A 25811-nucleotide genomic window follows, 5' to 3' on the forward strand; every position below is an offset into this window, starting at 1 on the left:
TTTGTCCAAAGGGTAAACAATGATCCAAGCCAGGTCAACTGGAGTCCTTCCCTGGAGGTTTTCTGAAGAAGATCTTGGATAGACAAGCTGTGAAGACATGAAAAAATATTCTATAATTTCAGCAACTAGAAGTTTTCCTTTGTAGTTGTTGATAAGAAAAACTGTACTATAAAGTGATGAAATTTAGGCCACAATCTAATGTACCTCCTTTGTTTTTGAAAAGCACTTTTTTCCCCAAAAACCTAAGCAAAGACAAAATCAGGATGCTTAATCTTTTCTGATGACATACTTGGTCAATTTTTTATCTGAAGCAGAATTTTGTTCATCAGATGTTCTTACAATTGGTAATAAAGTTGCACAAAGTTTAACCAGTCTTAAGACTAGCCTTACCACCTTTAACTACGCATCCCTTTCTCAGTCCTTCTCTGACAATCATATCTAGACACTATTTTTTTTCTATAAATACCTCACTGGTGAGACGAATTTTTGAACATTTGGTCTCTAGCTAGTTGCCTTGATGCAGGTCTAAAACAAAACCCATGTGTGCCCATACTAAATCTGAGAGCTTCGCTTTAATACACCGTAAAACTTACAGTGGGTGAGGGAAGTAAGCAGCCTGGGTTTCTCTGGCTCTCCTGCCACCTTAGACCTCTGACAATGCCTCCTATCTCCACACCTCAATGCTTGTACCAAAAACTTCATAAATGCCATTTTTCTTATTTAGAACTCATCTTATTTAAACTGCCTCTCCAAGCCCATTCCATTTTTTTCTGAACTCTAAAATCCCATAGAGCATTTCCTAATAACTTCATTTGGTTCTTATCACTTTTCTGTATAACAGTCTGGCAGGACTCTCCAACTTGTTATACTCCCCCAGGCATCACCTGGTCTTTCACTAAGTTGTTCTCTGTGCAAGCAGTCTGTCAGTTGGCTGCAAACTTCTTTGAAGCCTCTGGCAGCCCTCTGATGGTAATAACACCAACATTTTCAAAAGCTAACATGAAGGTTTATTATGCTCCAGGTACAATACGAAGTGATTCACTGGCAAAATATTTAAAACACTGCTCTGCTCAGCACATTGTAAGCCATTTTGTTGTGACTATTTGTAGCCCTATGAACTTGTCTTGTTACTGTCTCCACTTCACAGATAAGGAAACTGTGAGGCATAGAGAGTTACATAATTTGTACAGGGTCACAGAGCTCAGTAAAGTGACAGAGACAGAACTTGACCCCAGTCTGTTTGGCACCAACATCTATCTGTGTTCTGAATCATTACCAAAATTTTGGCTAAATACATTCACACACTAATCAATTTTTTTTTTTCAAAAATACCCTTGCAGTTTTCCGAGCAGTGTACGTATACTCAAGACAGGTTTTACTTTGGAATCCATTCCTCTTTGAAAATTCAACCGCCTCATAGACATAAGGAAAAAGGCACAAGTATGTGTACCTTCCCAGAGAGTTTCATTTTGAAATTCAAGGCCATTGAAATATGTGTCCTTAGGGAGAACAATGAGTTTTTTAAAACTTCTAAGTTGCTAAGGAACTGAGATTTTGTTTTTTGTTTGTTTTTTAACTGTTAATGTGCTACTTCAGTTTCTTTAGTTATTTTTTTTTAGTAGTTCTCACAAAACTCATTAGCCACCAATACTCTTATTTGCTCTAATAGAAAGAACTAGGCTATGTCAAAGGCTGAGTGACATTAAAAGCTCATGGGCATATTTATGACTAATGTTTAATAGTAGTACTAGAGACTCAATGCTGATTATGTAATGCATCTTGTTTCTTAAAGTTATTTCATTTTATGCTCTCAATTGCACTGTGATGGAATAGCTTTTCTCCTAGTCCATTAGCAGATTGTAGAGGGAGGTATGCCCACTTCTGCTGTTGCCTCCTAGGGTTCAAAAGAGGCGTCTCCCTTCCTGCCCATCTCCTTCCTTCCCTTCTCCCTCCCCTGCTGCCTGCCCTCTCCCTTCTCCCTCAGCTGTCAGAGCCTGCTGGAAGGAAACCGAGGATCCCGGGACCCCAGGGCCTTCTGAAAGGCTCTTGCGCCCCTGGAGACCAGTCAGGTGGCGGGTTCTCAACCCAAGCAGCCCGGTGCCATAACCCTTTCCACTTAGGAAGCAGCACTGCCAGATCCCTTCCCTGGAAGCAGCAAAATCCCGGGCGCCACCCACCCCTCCGGGTTTCCACTGGGGTGAACCAATGGGCTTGCAGGCGATTACAGATGCCCGAGGCGCGTCGCTAAAAACGTGCCCTTCAGAAGAAAGTTGGTTGCCTACATGACTGCAGCTGGCAGCAGCGGCCACTCTCCATCTGGGCAAGCGAGACGGTTCCCGTGCGCGCCGGGCCGGGAGGACGCGCCAGGGCCGGACTCGGTGGCTGAGCCGAGCCGCGGCCGGCGGGCCCAGGGTGAGCTTGAGGAGGCGGCCTGCAAACTGTTCCGCCGGCTAAGGCCTCGCCTCCTGCCAGCTCCCCTGTCTCCCGCCTCCCGCCCCAGAAATCATCTCAAGCGTTGCCAGTTTGATTCCAGAGCCCCACTCGGGTGGGTTCTTTTGTTTCTTTGTTTTAATGACAGTTCCCAGCCCTCCGGCATGTCATGGGCGATTAATTCCCTGGCTCTCTTGAAGACAGTGGGCTGAAATTTCTCCCGCATCATCCTTTTGGGGATAATTGTTTATGATGTGACGTCAGCCAGATTGATTTTTCTCTCTTGAACGAAAGAGTCACAGATGTGTGCGGAAGCCAGACACACTGACATTTGGAATTCCTTCAGGGCAAAGGAATGGGAGCTGAAAAGTGTGCGGCCGAGACTTCAGGCTGCACGAAATTGTTAGAAGTTTTTCTTAAAAAAAAAAACAAAAAAACCTCCGCAGCGAGCCACCAGGTGCTCCTTTCATACTAGAGTCTCCTGCTAAGGTGGCAGCGTCTGATAATTAATCGCGGGTACCAGCCGCTGCAATAGGCTTAAGAGGAGGGGCGGGGGGAAGTGCGTCACCAGGTGGGGAAGGGGCCGTGCATTTGGTGACCTGCTGTGGGGGAGGGGGTCTGGGGGTGGAGGGGAATGGGGACGGGAAATAGGTTCTGTGTGCTCTCCGGGGGTATTGTGTCAGGAGATGCAGGCTGGCTACCATGTGACGCGGTCCAGAGCTGAAGGGATTGGCCGAAGCAGCGCAGGCGGTGCAGCTCGCCAGGCGTGCTGTTCCTCTCCCTTTCTCTCGCAGCATCTTCCCGGGAGCCTGGAGGTGAAGCAGCGCTAGCAGCGTCCATGGCCTGTCTTTGAGGTTAACATTTGTCTCCTTTGGCTTTAGCAACGGACGCAGCAGATCTCTGGGCAGCAGTGTTGTAAGGACTTAGCTGGGACGTGAAATCATCTCCTCCGGTATTTTTGCAGACTCCTCTGAAATTAAGGAATGCAATTCTGCCACCATGATGGAAGGTAGGATGCTTTCTGCTGTGGTTGACCGGCTTTAGGCAAGGTTTGGGCAGAACAGTGTTGAAGAATGTTGGCAGCCTGTTTGTGGCTGGTCTAGAACCTGGTTGCCAGAATTTGCAAGCAGAAACGCTGCAGTTTGCTTGCAGGCGACCAGGGCTCAGACTAATGGAATCAAACCACAGGGCTTCTGTTTAGCTCAGAATCTGCAGGGATCCCAGCTCTTCTGAGAGAAAAACCTAAAGTGCTTGCAGGGAGCTGAGTCGGAGCGAGGAAAGAGCTTGCAGAGCAAATAAGTTGGTTGAGAAGATAAGGTTTTTCTGCTCTGCGTTCCTGGGACTACACTGATTAAACATTTACAATGGAAACTTGTTTTCTAAAATTGACATTAGTCAGGAGAGGTCATTGACAGAATTATGCATGCTGTCATTTTCAGTGAACTGTTAAAATTTTTTTAAGTTCTTGTGATGTTTTTATTTCTGCAGTTTAGATCTTATTTTTGGGGTGAAAGGAGTAGCAAATTGGTCCATAAGCTATAGTTTTAAAGGACTGTCATTGCAACAGTATGAGCAATATGAGGAAAATATCTGGGCCTCTTGGCTCCTGATTCAGGGTCTTAACAGGTTAAAAGAAGAATGTGTGGTTCCCAAACACGTTCTCCATGCAATGGTTCTTAGCCAAGCATCATGATTACTTACTTATTACCTATTTGCATTCAATATTAAGTGTAAGGGACAACTTCCCCAAGGGAGATGTTGTTTAAGCTATATTTTATTCTACTAAATTACTCTTCCAAGCCTGAGTTAGTGACAGCCAAGAGCACCTCAAAAAAGCAGCAAGCTGTTTAAGAAAAGAAGCAGGTAGTCCTACCCTGGCTTTGATTTTCTGTTTTCACACTACAGGATGGTGCAAAACTCCTGGCCTTTCCTAAGATGACAGGCAGAAATTTGTCCTCAGCCTGGATTTCACAATGCAGAATCCAGTGCATAATGGGTCTCAATTCAGCCATGAAAATGACAGAGAGGCCACTTCTTAAGCCGAGGTCTGTCCTAAAGACTTTAAACATTCCTTAGAAATTTATCAAAATGGAATAAGAGGAGGATGGTTTCAAAAAAGCAGCAGTAGAGCCTGTACTTATTTGGTAGAAATAAATCACTTTGCTCTCTCTGTCATCATGTCAAACATTGTTAATGTGATTTGGGGGAGTGAAGAATTCTATAGTCATGGCCCACAGATTTTAGAAAATAGCCTTAAAAGAGAGATTGTATGTCATTTTGTTATGGAGCCTCGTCTTGTTTGCAAAGGGCTTTCAAGCTAGGTCTTTAAACACAGGCCTAAATAAACTGAGACTACTAATGCCCTAAGAGTAAATCATTTTTGTTAATTCAAAATGGATTTAATCTTTGGATAACAAAACAAATAGAAAGGGTATTACTAATATACTTCTCAATTAAAAACTCAAGTGGATTACCCTCTTCAAAAAAAGAATATCTGTCTATAGAGGCACTATATTTCTCTAGCTAAATTTCATATGGCTTCTTTAAATCTGCACAGGGTATGGAAGATCTTTCATTTTAGTTCTTGCCTTGCAAACTGTAAAGTGTCTTCTTTGAAAGAAGTAGTGTTTATAGATGCTCATTAATGCTTCTCCTGGTAATATTGTCTATTGTGCTATCCCAGAATGGCAGTTCAAAGCCCTGCGATAAGCTTATCTGAGCTACCTAAACTAAAATGAGAAATGTAACAAAGACTTGTGTTGGAGCTGAATTAGCACTATTGCTGTGGGTTTGCCAAATTTATCTAATGAAGGATGTTATCTTAGCACCATTATGAATTAGAGGTGACACTGTGGGTGCAGTTGCCTTCTGGAAGATGCTTGCAAAGAAAATTGTACTGGTGTTCCCATTGGCTTAAAAATGTAAATGCAACTAGTAATTTTTTTTTTAATTTACCCATAGTTCCTACTTACATGTTTTTCAAGACTTACTATCTCAATAGTTCAGTGACCTTAGAAAGTCAGGTGGGAATCCTAAACAGAAATCAATTTGCCTATCCGTGGCCTTGTAATATAGCTGCTGGTCCTTGGGGCAATATATGCATATTTCTGATATTGCATTTCAGAATTTCACCTCTGAATTGCTCTTATTCTGAAGGCATGGCATAGCAGATATTATTTCCACTTTTCTCATCCCTAGAGGAAGCTAGACTGTTCATCTATCACAATATATATCTTGGAAAGATAAGGAACCCCCTTAAAGGCACCCTCAAATCCTGTCATGGCAGCCCTCTGCTGAAACATCAGTGGGCTCTGAGAACGTCACCACACACCTCAGATAGTTAAAATGATGCCTCTTCTCAACTAGTACACGTGTGTGTGTGTCTCTCTCTCTTTCACACACACACACACATACACACACAGAGTTATACATATATGCAGTCATCCACACATATATGCTGTTCTAGAATAGGAGAGAAGCTACATTTGCACTTGTGACTGTGTACATTTCTATATTCACCCAAGTGTTTTAGTCTGCTTCTTAAGAAGAACATGGCCATGGCAAGTTTTCAAAAGTACTTCTTTACTTTGCATAAATAAAAGTAAACATTCATCAGAATGGCTTATAGTTTAGTTGCGTGTTCTCATTTTAATGGAACAAGACATAGACTCCATTTATTCAATACCTATTGGAAATTCTGATCAGAGATAAGCGATGTTACTACCTCCCCGGTGATCCTGTTATCACATAAATTTATAAAATAATTTTGCAACGATCTTATGCATGTTACCAGTAGTTTGTGATTCCATGATTCATTTCACATATTTTTACTTAAAACATATAATTTAAGAGACTAGATTCATTGATTCCTTCATTCTTTATTTTTGGCAATGTTTAGAATTGGGTTGTGCCTTTCCTAAAGAACACCGCATGCTGTGGAGCCTTATGTAGCAAGAATGTGAAGGGAAAGAGGATGAGCAAAGGGAGTTATTTGCTAAAGGGTGTATGTATTGGCTAAATTTACAATGCAGTGTATGTGATTAGGGCAACTATTCAAGAGTTCTGTTGTTTTCCACATATTATTATTAAAGTTTGAAATGGCATTTTAGCTACCTCGTCTAAGATTAGTGAAACTCATCCGGTTTCTGAGGACAACTGTGTATTTGTAAGGCAGTCCCTGGGACTCTTTCCCTTGTTCATGCAGAACTCAGTGAACATGCTACTACACTTTTTAGCAGTTTGGGCTCTACATTCAAGCTTAGGTACTGTACTAGAAAGATAAGTTTTTGGATGCCAATAGTTTCATGCTGTGTAATAATTTTTAAAATTAAGCAAATTTTGAAGGGTTTACTGGGTTTAATGGCAATGCACAGGGTGATTTAACATATTTTATTATATTTACTATCACAATCACCTGCAAATAAATGTAATATGCATACAGTACTTCAATAGTGCTTTTTCTAAATTGCAAAAATTAAGAAGTAATACACTGAGTTAGAAAAATGGTGGAATGCTTTTGAACCCAGGTTCTCTTAACAACAAAGATTGTGTTTTTGAATTTTCATAACATTTTAAATAGGAATCTTTACTTTTTACTTTGTATCCAGGTGGACATGTTAACCTCATTGAAAACTAGGATTTAGTTTCTTTGTTGAGTTATTCTGTCTCTCTTTCAAATTGAGTACTCATAGAATCACACTTTTCAATTCCTTTATAATGTCTTTTATTTCCCAAATCACTATTTAGAAAACTTTTGAGCAATTCTAGATTCACTGACCTTCTGTTGTTGCAATGAACCTTATAACAGTAAGAGCTTTTTTTTTTTCCTATCTAGAAAGAGAGTTTTATTCATTTGGGAAATTGTTTGATGTGATCAAAAAAGAACAAAGCATTTTGAGGCTGGAACTTTTCATTTTCCAGTTAGCTAAGAAGTTTTAAAGGGAATTCTTCTAACTCTTCTTCTGATCCCCTTCCCAGAAATGGTGAAGTTATTCTGGAAAATGTCAAGCATGCATATAACATTTCTAATATATGTTCTGCCACTTATGTAATTTCTCTCTTCCTCAGGACTCTGTGTGAGAAAGATGCTCCTTATATGTATCAATTCCCACCCAATTCCAGGGGCCAACTTTGAATCTCCAAAAAAGAATATGTAGTCCAAAAAAAAATCAACCTAGATAAACCATGCTAGAAAACAGGATAATTTCTCTGTTGGATTTGGCACATACACTGTCCCTGTTTCAAATAAACAAATTGCAGGAAATCACCAATTCACTATTTTTCTGTTCCTGAAAGTTTGTAGATTGCTCACTTGAAACAAGTTTTCCTTTAAAAATAATGATGTCAATGATTATTAGATTCTCATATTAGATCTGTCAAAAGGTTATTAACCCAGTACCTAGTTGAAATACTAAATATTTTCCATGAAATGTGTAAAGAATAGTACGGTTACTATAGTAATCAGAAGAGAGCAGTGGCATTAAAAGTGTTTTCATTTCCAAATGTTGCTATTTGAGGGAAAGAAGGTTTAATTAGGGGACAATGAGGAGATGGAGAGAAAATTTGAAGGGGATTTTTAGGTATATTTTTGGAATATTTCAGTATATGTTAGAGACTTATGAGATTTTTCAATTATATTCAGTTTTACTTCCATACTTGAGGTTTGCTTTTTATTAATTCAATTTTATCATATCTACTACTGTTAAACTGTGATTACTTTCATTATGTAAACTCACAAATGGAACTAAGAAGGGTAGAGAGAATTGACTGAGATGACTATAAACCTGTAAAAGAGTTGGAAGGGACAAGAAATTTAAGGAATTATAATGAATATGGGCTCATGTCTGAAAAAGTCCCTGAGTAGAAATTAACTAAATAAGGAGAGGTCACAGATACAGGAAACTGGGGAGCATGGTAAGGGCAAGATCCCCTTGAGCAGGTAGTGGGGTGTGGGACAGACAGTGGAATCTAACTGGTTTATCTGCTGACTGCAAATTATTGCTCTTGCCCCCGAGTGGGGAAGGAGAGGGCTGTATCTCTGTTCTTGGAAGCTGTATGCCACTTAACTGCATCTTCAGAATTAGAAAGATATTTGGTAGCTCTACTTAAATATATTATATCATGGTCATTGCCTTGTTAAAAAACTTCTATATCTTATCATTTCTCTTAAAATTCATTGCATACAGGAACGCACACACTGGCCTGATGTGCCTCTTCAAGCTCATCTAATGCCCCACTTAGAGTGGCAGCCTTACTGCCTATCTCCAGTTGTTTAGAACACATACCTTCCTGCCTCGGGGCTTTTGCTCTCCTAGGCCACTCCTTTACCAACTCAGGGAGAAATGGGTTCTTTTGTGGTCCCAGAAACACTGTCACATCCTCAGGAGGCCTTTTGTATCATCTTTGGCATCCCAAGCTTCCAAACAGAGTCCATCTCGGTCCTCTCTGTCTCTCAGAGCTGTATTTATGATTCGTGGTTGTTCAGTGGTGTTTGGGCTGCATCTTTCACTCAGAGGTAAGCTCCATGGGGGCAGAAATCTGACTATCATATTCACTTCTGTGTCCTTCACTTTTGAATCACAGTGGACACTTAGCATATCCATTTAGTGAGTGAGTGAACAAAGCCAGAAATAAACAACTCCAATGACTTCATAGTCTACATTGTAAGGTATTATTTGGGGCATTATGGTGTATAGAAGATAAACAAGTGCTCAAATTTATAGGCTCACTGGGAAAACAAGATCTTTAAACATGAAGTAATTGAGAAAAAGATAATGTATTATGGAATGCTAAATTGTGAGATACAAACACATTTTGAGAAGCAAAATAAAAGAAATAGTCTATTTGAAAATATGTCCTTGAGCTTGAAATATTTTGTGATTAGTTCCAAGGAAATGATTTCATAATAGAGACAAATTATAACACAGCTATCTCAAGAAATTCCCAGGGGGCAGTGTTATCAATATCCTATACTTACTTTTTTCTTTTCTCTCCCCCTTCTGCTTTCCTTGTATTTCTGCCTTGCCCGTCTCTACTTCTCTAATTTTTTCATCCCACCTTTCTCTTCCTGAGCTTTCTTTCCTTTTCTTTGGTTTATGACCAATCTGAAAATAGTGGCTTCTAAAGTTAGAGAGTTTGACTTAGAATTTGGAAAAGAATTTTTAAGTAAATAGATGAATGTCAATAAGTGTGACATTGCAAGATGTATTTGTGTATGCAGTAGCAATGCGATGGCTTGTAAGATTTTTCAGATGCCAGATTATTCCTCATTGGGGAATCTTTTAACCATAGAAGCTCAGTATGTTCACTGAATTTGTGCAGTTTGGAATTTTTGATAGAAAGAGCCTGGTCCCAGAAATCAGACTTAGATTTGAGTCTAAGTATTGTGACTGTTGGGCTGTATGCCTGAGAAGATTGCTTTATCTTTCTGGGAGACTCAGAGAGGTAATATACAAATGGACACCTAGGAGTCTAGCAGAGGAAAGCCAGTTTCCCTTTGCAGAAGTCAGTCAGCATGAACCTGTGTTATCCATGTGTCCAGTAACCACAGGGCATTCAGAAGCCTGACATTCTGATACTGGTTCTGTGGCTGTCTTATGACGATGCCTCTCAGACTCATTCTTCCCACATAGCTAAATAAATGGGTGAATATCTTGCTCCTGCCTTAATGGTTCCAAGCCCAAAATTAGAGCTGAGAGTTCAGCTGCAACTCTAGGCTGGAACATTTACATGCAAGAGAAACAGCCCCATGATAAGGGCAACTTAAGAATCAGAATCACACATCAATTCAAAATGTTTTGGCTAAATACCAAAGACCTTTGTTTTTATTTTTTGCTCATATCAACTTTTGTATTATGTGTCAAGACCAGTATTTTAGGATTTCTTAAAAAGGCCATGCAGAGTGACTCATGTTGCATGCCTTTAACAAACAAAACAGTATAACAAGCGGAATACCATGCTTACTTAGGACATTGTCATAAGATTATGTGACATGTGCACATGCTTCAGATTTTCCAAAATGCTTTCGTCATCAACAGGTATAGAGGGAGTTTCTTCCCTAGTCTCAGGTGCTGTTCTAGGCACCATGATTCTGATAGCAAAAAAAAAAAAAATTGCGATAGGGTCCATCCTCAGAATCTATGCATGTTACTGCATAGTTGTATATGTATTTTATTCTCACAGCATCTCTGTGTGGTGGAAAGAATGGGTATTACTATCCTTATTTCAAACAGGAGGAAATGAGGACCCAGTGAGGTTAAGTGGCTTGTTCAAAGTGACCACCTTTCCAAATGGCAGAACCAGCAGAAAAGAAAAAGTGGCATTTGCTTCACACTTTTTCAGATGTTTTCATATTTATTATCTCTTTTGATCTTCACAATGACTCTGTGTCACATGCTTTTTATTTGTATAATGGTGTAGGTGAGGAATCCTACTCATATCTGAAATTGTTTAGCCTAGGTCTCCAGCTGACAAGCAAATGGCAGATTGACTAGATTTGGCATGGTATTTCAGAAAACTAGTTTATTTTATTATCAGGCCATGATCCTCTGGACCAGCCATCAGCCTGAGGGAGGCCACTGACCCAGAGGAGGTTGATCCCCATGGACCCCTCTCACTGACACTCACTGCTCTCCTAGAGCTGTGATGAGAAGGCACATGTGATTTCACTAGGCCAGAGGACTCTATAAACTTTCACAGTTTACAGTCCACAAAACATTTTATTCAAAAGCCTGGCTCCCCCTATGAACAAAAGCCCTTTCTCCCTAAGAAGGACAGCTTGGTGTTCACTGATATTCTGTGAAAGCTTTGACCATTATCATGAAACAAGATGGTATGTGCCATCACTGACATAAACCAATCTAGTCCAAACTCATTTCAGAGTAGAGGAAGCCAAGGCCAAGTGAAATGACTTACCCAGGGATTTTTATTCTCTCTGGAAGAGGACAGGCCAAAGTTTATTTTAGTAATGATCCCCAAAATCGGAATAGACAAAGACTTGGATCCCATGTATCTTTCACATTCAAAGGTGCTGAGGCGACTGGGGTGGCTGCCCAAAGACATACAAACGAACGTGTCCCCAGGGTCTTTGCTCTACTGTGCACACACACAATGGGGCCGTTTATAGCTCTCGCCTGTGCTGCCATGTCTCATGAGTCTGCTGTCAGTGAGTCAGTGCTTGGTGGAGGGAAGGACCAGGGCTTGCAGGAGCTGTGTCTCCTGACTAGCTGGGTGACCTTGAGTGAATCCTGGAACTGCTTTGGCCTCAGCATCCCCATTTGTAAGGTAGAAATAATGCTGACTCCCTGCCTCGCAGAGCTATTGTGAAGATCAAAAGAGATAATAAATATGAAAACATCTGAAAAAGTGTGGAGCAAATGCCAGTTATTTTCTCAGATGGTTCTCGCAGTGTTACATATGGGTTTCTTAGCATTCAGTGGATAGGAATTACAGCTTGCTATTCTACTTTTCAGGTAGATTATTCCTTTACCTCTTCTTCAGATAGGCCTCACAGAGTGCCCTCTTCTTGTCACTGTACTGTTAATTACTAGCATATTCTACCATCCTCTCTTCTTAGTGTCCATGTACTGCACAACCTCTTTCTTGACCACAGAAGCCATCACTAATCGATCACATACATCTTTCTCTCTGGATTCTGTATCTACCTCAACATCATATTCCAGGCCACCTCTGCCAGTTGATTGGAGTTGGCACATAGGTATCTTTGTTTTCTCTACCATGGGCAGTTTCCCAAAGTTGACATACAGTGAATAAAACTGAATGCAGGTGGTCTAACTGTGCACCCAGCCTTTGCAAATGCACTCAGTGAATCACTGAAAAATGACATGTGATAAATTGCTCATGGCACTAGTTATGACAGCAATGGTAGGAAATGGTCTGTAAACCCTGTAGCAGGTAGGACCCTACTCCTGTGCTATCAACTTTAACTATCAAGTTTCTCTTAGCTTCCTTGTACCCCCAGTTCAGAGTACTGAGACTACCAAGTAGCCAAGCCACAGTGTTTGGATTCATTCCTGATTCCTCCCTCCTGCCTCATATCAATAGGTCCTCTAGAGCTGAGGATTATCCTTCTTAAATAGCTCTTGATTCTGCTCTCTCTTGCATCCCATGCTACCACACCTGATCCGACCTTGCTGCTTCCATCCATCCACCTCACAACCACCAAAGAGATCCATTTCCTCACCTGCCTTTGATTGTCCCTTCCCCATGCTTCCTAGATGAAGTGTAAATGCCTTCATGGGCTGTGTGACGCTTTCACACACAACTGCCTTATACTCACACCCTCACTGCTCCAGCCAGACAGGAACTCCTTGCCCTTCTCCTTCCCTTGCATATGCTGTTCCTCCCCTTCTCTGTAAGGTAACACTATGTTCTGATCATTCAAGGTCCAGCAGAAGGCCTTCCCACATTCCCCAGGCTGAGGATGAGGAGCTCCCCATGCTCACTTAGCTCTCAGTTTTCACCCTCCAAGGCCACATCACAGAAGGTTTAAAAGCACTGGCTTTCGTGTCACACTGACCTGGGTCAAAACCCCATGTGTGCTACCTTGGGAAGCTAGTGAACCTGTTTCCTACTCTGGAGAAATGGGAGTGGTAGTATCTTTCTCATGTAGCTTACAAATCATTTAAGGTTGTAAGGATTAAATCAGGAAATTCTCCAGAGATGCAGAACCCGTAGGTGGAGAGAGACAGAGAGATTTTTAATGAATCGGTTCAGGGACTGGCATGGCGAGTCCAAAATCCACAGGGCAGACTGGCAGGCTGGAAATTTAGGGAGGGGTTGATGTTGCAGTCTTGAGGCAAACTGTTGGGCTCTGAATAAATCTTAGCTGCTATTTTGTGTTCTTATACCTTTTTAGTTTCTCCCTGAAAAAACCAAGGACTCTGCCAGAGCAGGGACCATGTCTCATTCATTTTTATATTCCCAGTGTGTGGCATGTTACGTGCTCAGTAACTATCCAGTGAGTGAATGAATCCTGCTGAGGGATCACAGACTTCTGCGGTGATATTCAAGCCACTCAGTGTATGGTTACCATGAAAATTAAGTGAGTTAACATATACAAAACACTTAGAAGAGTATTTGAACCATAGGAAAGGCGTATTGAATGTTACTCTGCTGGGCACATCAAAGGCTGCAGTATGTTTCCTGGATGCCAGGCAGCACCCGGGATTGCGCCCCCTCTGTTCCCCCGCCAGCACCCATCTGCTGCGTAGGATCACGCTGGCTGAGAGCCACCATCTGGTTCTAGGAGCATGCAGTTAATCCAGTACCTCACACATTCTGCTGGACTCCTTTAATTGTTCTCCTTTCATTTTAAGAAAGACCAGATTTCATTGTAAAAAACTTGGAAAATAGGAAGGTACAAAGAAGAAATTGCAGTCTCCAGTAATCTCATGATTATGAAATAACCAACCACTGCTACAGTTTGCTGAGTGAAAGACATGGGCTTTGGGGACAGTATGAAGCTCTTTAAGCCTCAGCAATATCAGCAGTGAAGTGGGTGAAATGACACCTTCCACATAAGATTGTGGAAAAAATAAATAATTTTTGGACTTCACTTATCACTTATATTAAGTGCTAAGTGAATGCTTGCTCTTAATAGCTTTATAGTCAAAAGGTTTATTTATGTTAACCCAATTTTTTAAATTAAGGAATCATTGATACACAATCTTATGAAAGTTTCACATGAGCAACATTGTGGTTATTACACTCGCCCTTCTTATCAAGTCCCCCACACACCTCATTACAGTCTGTCCATCACATAGTAAGATGTTATAGAGACAATACTTGAAAGAACCCAATTTTGTGAATGCTTGCTCTTAATAGCTTTATAGTCAAAAGATTTATTTATGTCAAATAATTCAATTTTATCAGTACATATATATGCACATAGGATAGTGGTTACAATCTAATGCAAAGTGAAAAAGTGGGTGTATTGTAACCACAATCCTAGGCAGTGTGTATGTTGTTTTAAGAGCATAGGATCTGGGATGAACTTTCCAGATGCAAATCCTGACCCTTCTACACTTGCCAGATGTGTGAGTTTAGGCAAGTTAACCCCTCTGTGCTTAGTTACTTCTTTTTCTGTAAGAGATGATCTCTATCTGAAAAGGTTATTATAAGGATTGAGTGACTTTAATACATTAGACAGTTATTATTTTACTCTAAAATATAATTATATATACATGTGTGTGTGTGATGTATAATATACACAAAGAACAGCATTTGGTTCAGGGTTAATACTCAATTAAGAAGTATTAGCTATCATTATCATCTCCTGAAATCTTCTCTAAAGCATTGCTTTTACTTGCTGTATCATATCCCATTGCATCATAATTTATTTTACTATTCCCCTGTTATCAGATATTTAGACTTAGCGGGAGCTTGATTTGTGTATTGAGCTAGAATGGCTCATATTACTGAGTTACATGGTATGGTACGAATTCTTGGTTCTCATTTACTTAGCTGTGTGGGGTGGTGAGAGTTCCGTATTGAGGGCTTGTCCTGGCACTGCTCCCGCCAGCTGAGTGACTGTGGACACACCATTTAACGTTGGGAAGAGAAAGCAGAGTAGTAGAAAGAGAAATTGATTTTAATTTAAAAATCTCCAACATCTCCTGGCACCAATCCTCTTTAGCTATGAGGATAAGGCCAAGAATTTGCCAGGTCGGTAGGGATTGGTTTATGGGATGCCCTCCTTGAAGGCTCTGGCTGTGTATTTTGGGCAAATCACCATCTCTTTATTTTCCCATCTGGAGAATGGTGCATGAGAGGAGCTTTCCCACCTTTCTCACGTGTTTGTAAAATATCAAAGGGCAAGATATATATGAAAGTATTTTGAAAGCTGTAAATTTTTATATGAATCTAACATAGTATTAGTGCATTTATTATATTTAGTACCTTGGAAGCTGTTTTCAATTGAAGGGTTAGGTTAGGTAGTTTTGAAGGTGCTAACTAGTTTTAAAATTCTGTGCTCTTGTACTAGGGTTTCAGGGTTTATCCCTTCTAGAGTTCATTAACCCTTCTCCCCATACCTTCCACCTTTCATGCATTTAAATGGTTTTCTCCATGTCTGGCTACCAGGAGAAAACACCTCTCCTAATTTCATGAATTGTTTTTTTTGAAAAGGGAATACTATATATAATTTTGTTAAACTGGATAAAAATATTGTTTCTAATAATGAATATATAGTGGGATAACTTAAAATAAATTTTAATGTATGTTCAACTGGAATCTACCTTGGCATACTTAAAAGACCAAATATAGTTCTGTATATAATTTCAGTAGGGTGTAAGCCACTCAATCTAATTGCCAGATCAAATGATTTAATCTGGACTTCTTCTCTTGAGTGGTCTGCTATCTTCTATCTTATGGAAACCCACTTCAAGGGGTACATTGAAGAACAGAGTTCATTGCTGTATTGATAATTTTTGACTAAGATACAGAGGAAGTGTTTTAGTAGCTGTGGAATGCTATGAACTAGTCATGGTTCGGGATGTGAGGTGCAAGTGAGCAAAACACACAATGTCCTTGGGTTCGTGGAGCTTGCATTTACTGTGAGGAGACAAGACTAACAGACCAAACCAACAAACAAGATGATTTCAGATGGTGGTGAAATCAATGAAACAAAAGAGAATCATGTAGAGAAGAATGGGGAGTGTAGGTGAAGGAAGGCACTGATGCTGAGACCTCTTCTCATGGTGACCTGTAAAGTCTGGGGACAGAGTACTCAGGAGTGAGAGGTGCAGGGGGAGAGGGCCTGGAACTCAGTAAGCTCAAGGAACAGAAGGAAAGCCAATGTGGCTGGAGACCAGTGGAAGAGTGGGAAGGATCCAGGAAAGAAGGGAGGCAAGATTCAGGGCAGGCAGAGCCTTGTGATCAATGAAGATGGATCTGGAATTTTCTCAGAGGTAATGGAAAGGCACTGAAGGGGTTTAGGGAGAAAGAAGGTCATGCTTCCATTTGCATCTTTAAATGGTTGCTTTGGATATTTGATTGGACTTGAGTAGGTACAGGTGGCATTCTGTTGTTTTTTGAGAGGAAAATAATTTGAATTTGTGTTTAAGTGGTAAGTACTCTGATTTTATTTAAATTTCATGTTTATTTTCAGGAAAAGAAGAGGGATTGGAAGGTATTGTGGTACCCTTCCTCAAAGCCGCTTGGATCCTTCACTGCTGAGTTCTAAGGGCTCAAAGTGAAGGTTTAATTCAGTTACTAAATAATCTCTTTTTCTCACCCAAAATGATTCTGGTATTAAAATTATTTCCAAGGCATGTTGATAGGTAAAAAAAAAAAAAGAAGATATTAGAGATCCAAGATATCATGCTTTTTCTTCATGTACTTGTTTTTAAATGGCTTTGAAGCACTTCAATTCTTTGATAGTCATTGTGATATTGAATTGAATAGTTTATTAGGCTGGTTTTCATTACTGAGGAGCTTTATCTCTAGGCCAGATCAGAAAGACAGAAGTATGTTGTTTTTTTTTGAGAGGGCATCTCTCATATTTATTGATCAAATGGTTGTTAACAACAATAAAATTCTGTATAGGGGACTCAATGCACAATCATTAATCAACCCCAAGCCTAATTCTCAACAGAGAAAGACAGAAGTATTTAAGACAACTTCCTGTTGACAAAGGATGACCTCCCCATATGTCATTTTTCTTTGCAAATGTTTCCATTAAATATTCTTTATCTTCCCTGAACTTCATTGGTGGAGATCCCTATTGTCTCCCTCAACTAGATCGCCTGTGCATGCCTCCAGCACCTCTCTTCCTACCTGCAGGTGCTGGAACTGTCTATGCTCTAAATGTATTTGTAACCCAGGGGAAAATGCTATGAGGCTTCCTGCAGGTGGGGCTTGTTCCTGCTCCAGTCTTCTGTATATTAACGACTCTGGTTTTCTTTTCTAACTCCTGTATGATGTAGCTGGTGAATGCACAGACTCGAAAGTCAAAACAGATCTGGCTTCAAATTCTGCCTCTGCAGCTTACTTGGCTGCATACCTTTAGGCAAGCCTGAGCTTCAGGTTTATTTCACATTTCCTCCCTCCCTCCCTTCCTTCCTTCCTTTCCTTTTTAATCTAACAAAAATTCACAAAATTGTCAGCAAGTATTTATGGAGGCTCCAACCAAATGCCAGGTGTATATGGTGAGCAAACTTCATGGACACAGGCTTTGTGGAGTTTACAGAATAGTGGCAAAGATGTTAAATTAATACAGACAACTAAGTGATTATAAGTGAGCAAAGCACTGAATGGGATTCTCAAAGTATGGGACCCATCCTGGTAAGGTGGAGATGAATCAAAGTTGTTGCAAGCATACATGACACTGTGCTTTTAATATATTTCCTGTGACCTTTGTGTCCAGATGATCATAGCTGGTCATTATTATTATCATTGCTGTTCTCATTGTTAATATTACTTACAACCCATGCTGGTATATATCCTTGACATGGTGAGCTTTCCCAGAACTTGCTGCATGGTGCTGCTCCAGAAATACCTACTGATTCTGCTCTTGCTTACTTGCCTGGAGCCGCTCTGCATGTGTCCCCCTACTCCTGCCAGCTTTCCCAGTTTCTGACCTACTATCTAAACAGCTCATGGAGCTAGCTGTTAATGTTTTGGGTTTCATCCATGCCTGACTCTGCCAGATTCCTTAGAAGACTCCTGGTCTTATTGCTCTCTCTCCGGAATGAGTGTCCACCAAATCCCAATATGACATCTGCCTTGTTGCTGTGCTGTTCCAGAAGGAAGGAGGAAAGTTTCAGAAATTGTCTAAAACAAAAAGAGAGTGCCTCCCTCTGTGCTTAAGCCCTTTTGAAGAGCTCTTTGCTACACCCATTCTATACTATTAGTGACTATTCCAGTTGAATTATGAGCCTGAGGACAATGTCTTGCCATTGTTTTCTAGGTCTTTCCTATTCATCACTGACCTAGAGACTAGGCCGTAAATCTAATCCTCAGACTCTTCTATGACTGCATACCAAAGTCTGTGAAAATATTTTTTAAAATTGTTGACATTATCAGTGCATATGCAATACATGGATCTATGCATGGTGAACTCTTGATTTTCCTAGCTGATTGGTGAGAGGAAGAGCGCTTTATGGCCACTGGCTCTGAATCACCTCTTCTACTGAGTTGCTTATACTGACTTTAGTTCTTGCTTTTCTTCCTACTCTCTGACTAGACCTTACTAAAGATAGCAACCCTGGAACTTAGCAAAAGACAGCTGCCCTGGAACAACCCTAGATCTCTGGATATTGCATAATAAGAAATACAAAGAGTAACCTTATCCCTGAAATGTGCCATAATTTCTCTTAACAAGTAGGTGCAGCTATAAACACTGCCTCTCCCCAAGGGGAGGAAATGTTCAAATAGAATTCAGATTTTTAAATGTAAAAATAGCTACTATTTCTTGAGCCCCTGCTATGTGCCAGAAACCATTCTTAAATATTCTAGAAGTATTTATCTTATTTAATCTTCACCATTCTATGAGGTCGATACAATGATAAGTATCCCCACTACATAGATGAGAAAACTGAGGATCAGAGAGTTTATGACTTGTAGGACTTGAAACATTGATCCGACTCCCAAATTTAGATTGTAAACCATTAACTAATATTGTCTCTAAATTTTTATCTTTGAGGAATTATGCTTCCTTATTTTCCCACATAAGGGCAGCAGAGGGACATTACCTATGCCACAACAGTTGGTAGTTAACGCAAGTAATATTATTACAATGTGCTTACCTATTTCTCCTCACCAGTTGAAAATTAAATTTGAGGAGGTGCTTGTCCAGTTCTGGTAATACTATGAAATATCTGTAACATGTGATATAAAAATGGTGGCATATTAAAAAAAAAGGAGTAGGTAATTATAGAAATAACAAAACTATTGTCCAGGAGGTCTTTTTTCTAACTGTTTTTAATCATATTCATTTGCAGTTCCTCACAGGTGACTTGACAGGTTCCTGTGGCAACTGTACGTTCAAGGCAACTACAGTAAACTATGTTGGGTGTTTCAGAGAAATTTTCAACGCCTTCTTCAGTACTTACTGCACTTCTCCTGTGTTAGGATGAGAAATCTATTTCCCATTTTAGCTTAACAATCTATTGGACACATCTCCTGGTTTCACAAATAATAGAATTTTTATTTTAGAGCATTTCAGAGGCAACTCAACCATCAGTGGACTTTTGTTTAGTATGAGAAATAAAGTCATTCTGACTCTGTGGTTTGGAAAGGTTATAGTTCCCAATTCCATATTAATAGCTTCATTGTAGTCAAGGCTTAACCCTGCTTTCAATTTTAATATTCCTGACAGATGCTAAGTCCTCAATAACTATAATAAAATATGTATTTAGAAATGTGTAAAAATTTGCACATCCTCTCCAAGTTTATTTATAAACCCAAAATAGAGTGTTTATGCTGTTTACTCTGCAGTAAATACAAGCACAGCCTTTAGGTATTGCCTTTTTACTTGCATGCTGGGTTTCTTTTTCTCACCAGGAGTTCTTTAGTCAGAGCAGGAAAAATAACCAAGTATGGTTGAACTCCATATGTAAGGCGCATGTCCTCAATGTGTGCAAAAGCCTAAAACTCTTAGATTCTGAGGGGAAAACTGGCTCACAAAAAGGTGGGCTACAGGCACCCAAGGATGGTAGTAAAGATTGTTGTCATTATTATTACTATGTATAATTTATCAGCAGGCCAAGCTCTGAATGTGGGGCTGTATAAATGGCCTATCACCCATCTCTCACCATAAGCCATGAAGATTAATCTTAATCCCATTTGATGAATGAGAAAAATAAGGCTTAAGGTCACATGCACAGTTAGGAAGTGGCAGAGCAAGGTGGGACCACTGAGTCCCAGTCCTGTGCTCTCTGAACCTCGGTGTTTAGTGACTGCCTGGCATCCCTGCGGGCTAGCCTGAGGGAGCTGGATTGGGGAGGCTCTTGCCTATTGCCATATGAGGCCTCTTTACCACCATTCACCACCCCCGTATGAGCTCTTGAGTGTGCCTGTTTTGCTGGCTGTGTATTGTAAAGATCTTTACTGACTTCAGCAAACGCGTTCGGCAACAGGGTTGCCGGGCTGTGCTGCATCCGTTCTCTCACTCGGCCCTTCTTTCCTTGCGGCGTGTGCTGTTCCGCGCTGTTGGGCTGCTCCCGCCTCTCCGCAGTCCTCTGTGTTCTCTTACCTGGTTTGCATTGCGCTGCTGCTTGCTGGCGCCCCGTGGGCTCTGCCCTTCCTGCTCCCCTCCCTCAGTCAGTGAGGAAGCAGCCGAGCAGCGCTGGTGAGACAACAAGCAGCCCTGCGAGCTAACGCACTTGGGTCAAATCCTGACCCCTTCACTTAGTAGCTGTGCAGTCTGGGCTCATTTAATTGTCTTTGCTGTGCCTCTGTTTTCTGTTTTCTCAGCTTTAGAATCAATATTAAATACTGATACCTATCTCAGACTTATTGAGAGGAATAAATGACCTAACACATACATACACAGAGCTGAGCTTAGTGCCTGGCACATAATAATTGCTCACCTAATCAATCTTTTTATTTTTATTTTTACATTTGTTTGATGGAAGGTAGTTTATATCAGGAAATCCCATCAGTAGTTTGAGAGAGAAATGACTTCAACCTCTACAAAGAAAACCCTTCCCCTAGGGAGAAAGCAAACAAGCTCTCACTTTTAAGATGCTTCCCATTCCTTCATTTTCCAGTTCCCCTTGGCCACAACAAAGCGAGTTGGCTGACTGCCCCTGGGACCTCAGAGAGCAGTACATCAGCCAAGTTTTGTTTTTCTCTTAACTCTTGCAATTCCTGTCTCTTCAACTCTCTGCCACCCACATGCAGGGGGCTGTTGGCAATCACTCAGCGTTTGGGGTGTGGTTGGCCTGGGTCTTGTGGCCGTAAGGGCTGGGCAGAAAGCTGAGGGAATATTGGCTTTCTGTTCACTTGCCCCACAGCTGTCATGCATCAGAGCATGTAGGACAACCTTGTGTGCAGGTGGGGAGGGGCAGGGGTAACGAAGAATCCAAAATGGCTTTCTGAGCCCCTGTGCCCAGTACTTTTCATGAAGCATTTCATCTGATGCTCACAGTTTCTTCTTGCATATGGTATTTTTTCCCATCTTTAAAATAAGGTTGTCAACAATGAGGCCAAGAAAAATTCAGTAATTTGACTAAGAACCTACCTGATTCCAACCTCTGTGCTCTTATCTACCTCACAGTCCGGCTCCCTTCACTTTGCTGTACACCCTCCTTCCTAGACTACCCTCTTCTGGCTTCAGTTTCCTCATCTATAAAAGGATAGGGCTTGGCATGACAATCTGGAGTTCCTGTCTGGCTCTGATATCTGGTGCTCTGGTTCAGCATCCAAGTTTAGGATCACTGCTGTTGGTGGCCACTCTGAGAGTCCACCCCAGTGTATATGGACTGGCCTCATTTGCTCATTGCTGCTTGGTTTATGCTGCATCTGTCTGGGACTGTCTAAATCACATTCCAGCCCCTGTTACTATGTCTCCCATACCATCTAAACACACTTTGTTCCATTACTGATGAGTAGATGCTCCACAGAATCCAATAGAGCTTCAAGAATTCTCTTCTGGGAGTTGCTGAATATATGTTACCTCGATCCACAAGTTTATATATACAATTTCAGAAGAAGAGATGCTCTGCTGAGTTTAATAAGCAAGCTTAAAGTCAAGTGCAAAAGACAGTGAGTCCAACAATCATTGAGCTCTACTGGGTTAAATATATTTTGCTTTGTTTTTCACAGTCTTGTGAGATTAGTACTTTCCTCTAGGCTCAGACAGAATAAGGTATCATAGCTTGTGCAGAGAATTCCAATTTGTCTGCCTGTTTTTTTTATGATACTCTGATCTTACCCTTGGTGTATAGTAAAAAGAGGCACTAGATTAGAAATTTCATTCCAGCTTTGCTTCTAATTTTTAATGTGCTGTTTTGACTAAGGCACTCATCATTGATAAAAATCAACCTATAAAATTGATTATCTTTAAACTGAGTAATCTTAGAGATTCTGTATCTTGAGCCATGTTACTGTTTTAATCAACTCAACTGGTTAGGGGAATGTGGAATCACCTTTTATGATTCTTCTCTATCTCACAGGATGAATCACCAAATACCATCACTTCTGTCTTCAAAATGCCTCTCTGTATTTTTCTTTCATATTTCTGTCACCCAGTACTATAAACCTAGACCTTATTTCACTACCAAAATCCTGAAATATATTGAAAGCTGTCCATACTCCCTGGCTTTGTCAGATTTCCCTCCCAGTCCTTCATGTGTGTCATATACATATTTGCTCACATCTCTCTCTTGTTTGAAACCTCCATTATTCCTTCTCTATCATTTGCAGTATCAAGTTCTCCAGGCTTTCATAAGCAGAAACTGCCTAAAACAAACTTTTAGTTCTCCCGTGTCCACTTCTTTATCTTATCTCTGAACCTCTGTCAAAGCTGTTTTCTGCAACTCTCTTCATTGAATTCTTCCAAGTCCTTCAAGGTCCAGCCCAAGAACAAAAAGAGCTCTTTCCTTCTTGTTCATCAAAAAGGATGTATCCTGAGCCCAGGCACAATGTCAGGCACATAATGAGTATTTAGTAAATATTTATTGAATTAATGTATCACTCCCTTCCACAAAGGTATCTTTGACTACTTCATCTTACATTCACATCAGGATTCATTAAAGCCCAGTGGTACCAGTTTAGCAGCTCTGTGGTCTTACAGCATCAGAGAGTTGCTTTGTTTACATACACTTAAGGAAGAATAAAATCAGTGACATCAAAGAAGAATTTTGAATTGGCCAAATTCTAGCCCTGGCCATTTATTTATAGACTGGGGAGGAGGAAGCTCTTCTTATGTATTAAGCCTTGTTCTGAGTGCGGTATCTATACGTTGCTCACTGAACCATTACAACAACCACATTGTGAGGTAGGGGGCTGTATTATCCCCATTTAACTGATGTGAAAACTGAGGTCCAGACAGGTTACGAAAGCTAGAACATGGTTAAACCATGGGATTCTGGCTACAGTGTGCAAATGTGAGCATTATACCATTCACCTCTCACATCACTGCAAAACACAGGAAAATACTGACTGTATCATAATACTAAACCCAAGAATGTAAAAACAAACTTGTAAGTCAAATTCTACAGTCAATGGAGCACAGTATCGTCTTACTAAGAATGGGTAGCCCTGTAGATGCAGCTCGTGTTTATTCATAACCCCCAGTAATATTCTCTCCTAGCTGTTTGTAAGTGGATATGTGCTCTTGTGTTTTGGTGTGAAACGATAACAGCCTTTCCCTGGCTGGAGCTCCTCTTTTCCTTTGAAGGGTCTTTGCTGCCCTCTGAGATACCCCATGGCGATGGCAGGCTGTGCCTTCTTTAAGGAAGCTCTGGTTCCTGGAGTTCCTCTGGCATGCTGTCCTAGGAAGCTCTGCACTGCAAGCCTCTGATCAGCTGAATAAAAATGAAGTGGGTATTTGTATTTCCCCACTGATTGAGTTGGCTCAACCTGATGTAGGTTCAAATTTACAAAAGCATGGACAGGCTTGCTTCCAGGCTAGCAATGGAGATGGAGGAAGGCAGGCTGTGTTCTCGGCTTCCTTGCAAAGCATGGCATTGGATATGTGTCACTCAGACCCTTTAAACCAAGGCTGCAGAACTCCCCCACCCCCACCCACAAGTCATGGGGTGATTTGTGCAAGATGTCCTACTTCTGATGCCAACTGGACCCTGTTCAAATGAGTGTGCAAATCAGAGTGTTTTTTAAAGGGTGAGCACGTCCATCACGGAGAAAATGATCTGTAACCAAGATGTCTTTAACTGTCCCCTGATTGGTTTTTCAGGCTAAATAGTCTTGTAACTTTTTCCTTAGAAAAGCCTAATCTTGATCATGTGAACTCCAGTTATTTAAGATAATGTCAACCAGCTACATTATGTTTTTGGAGTCCATGCTTGACAAACAGTTACAGTAATATCTTGGTATTTATAAGTTTAAAATTCAGGTTTCTGGTTTTCATACAATGCATTTTAGGTTCACAAAAAGGAGTAGTTTGTAAGGTGTGAATATGAATCACCCACTTAGAGATGCAGGGGTTTAGGTGGGGGTCAATTAGCTGTGTGTCCAGCATCCACATCTTAGTATATCTATTATTCTCTGGGGGCAATAATTATAACTTAGGGATTCTAGTCTAAATGTCAAGAGTAACTCTATGTCCAAATCAGTGAAATACCTTTAGATTTTTGTACAAATGGTTGTGGGATAAGGCTTTTGAAATTTTCCCACTCCAAACACATGGCCAACATTGCTAGCCAATCAGCTGCCCTGGCCAAGTGTACCCCACATCAGTATTTTCTACAAAAGGTTAATCGGATTTGGTGTTTGAAAATGTGAAAATTGCTCACTATTACTGGGATTTGGAAGGTCTAAAATAAGCTGCTTCTTTTTTTCTCTTTTTAATTTGAGCCTGGCACTGAATACAGATCTTTTCTCTATTCTCTCCTATGCACGTTTGAGTCTTTCAGATCTTGCCAAGCATTATCCAAGCACATCAGGAAAATGGGTCACTTCATTTGATCTGCCCACCTCTGGCAGTGGGGTTGGGATAGGTGTTTGAAGAGGCTGTAGTAAAGAAAACAAACTGTAGGGGCCATATTTCATGCATGGGGAAAATAGGTAGGTATATGTTAGACAAACTTTCCAAGTAGGCAAAACAATGTGCCTCATCCCTCAACATGTGGGACCCTATAGCAGCCTGCTACTTGTCTTCATTTAAAAAATTTGCTACTTAGAAATTTTTTAGGAGGGGAACCATATTAATCTATGGAAGACACTTAGATTTTGTGGATTTGTGATTCAATTTCAAATAGTTAATACTTTTTAGGTTCTTATGTTATAACAATCTGCTGCCTCAGATTATAGACCTATTTTCATGTTACTTTGCCCATTGGAGTATGAGCCCATAAGAATAAGGGGTGTCTTTTTTTTTTTTAAATTTGAGTCTAAGAAACTAGCAATGGCTTTGGCTTTGCATGGGAATGAAGAAATGATATTTTAATATGGATGTTTTTTTCAGTGTCTTATTCACCTTGAACCAATCACAGACCTATTCCAAAGACAAATTCTCTCCATTACAAACATTTTCCTGAAAGCAGAGACAATAGTATTCATTTCTGTCCTGCTTACTGTATCCTGAGAGCAGAACTGGCTTTATGAGGATGCAGCCTATGCAGTTGCATAAGGCCTAGAAGGGCCCTGTACTTGCTGTAGTGCTCTGCTGTTCCCTTCTTAAAACCTTCAATAATTTGAATAAGGGATCCTGCACTTTTATTTTATACCAAACCCCG

General features: G+C 40.6%; 1 protein-coding gene across 2 annotated transcripts in view; it reads left to right on the forward strand.

Moving 5' to 3' along the window:
• The first annotated feature begins 1972 nt into the window (after window positions 1–1972).
• Window positions 1973–25811, forward strand: part of SGIP1 (SH3GL interacting endocytic adaptor 1) — a 190060-nt gene continuing 166221 nt past the window's right edge. For both annotated transcript variants that reach the window (XM_057500290.1, XM_057500291.1), the window contains exons 1-2: window positions 1973–2545; window positions 3312–3439. In XM_057500290.1, the coding sequence (XP_057356273.1) occupies window positions 3430–3439 (10 nt within the window). In that variant the 5' untranslated portion in view covers window positions 1973–2545; window positions 3312–3429. The remainder of the gene's footprint in view (window positions 2546–3311; window positions 3440–25811) is intronic.

The sequence above is a fragment of the Manis pentadactyla genome, chromosome 4 (genome assembly GCF_030020395.1).
Source record: "Manis pentadactyla isolate mManPen7 chromosome 4, mManPen7.hap1, whole genome shotgun sequence".
NCBI lineage: Eukaryota > Metazoa > Chordata > Mammalia > Pholidota > Manidae > Manis > Manis pentadactyla.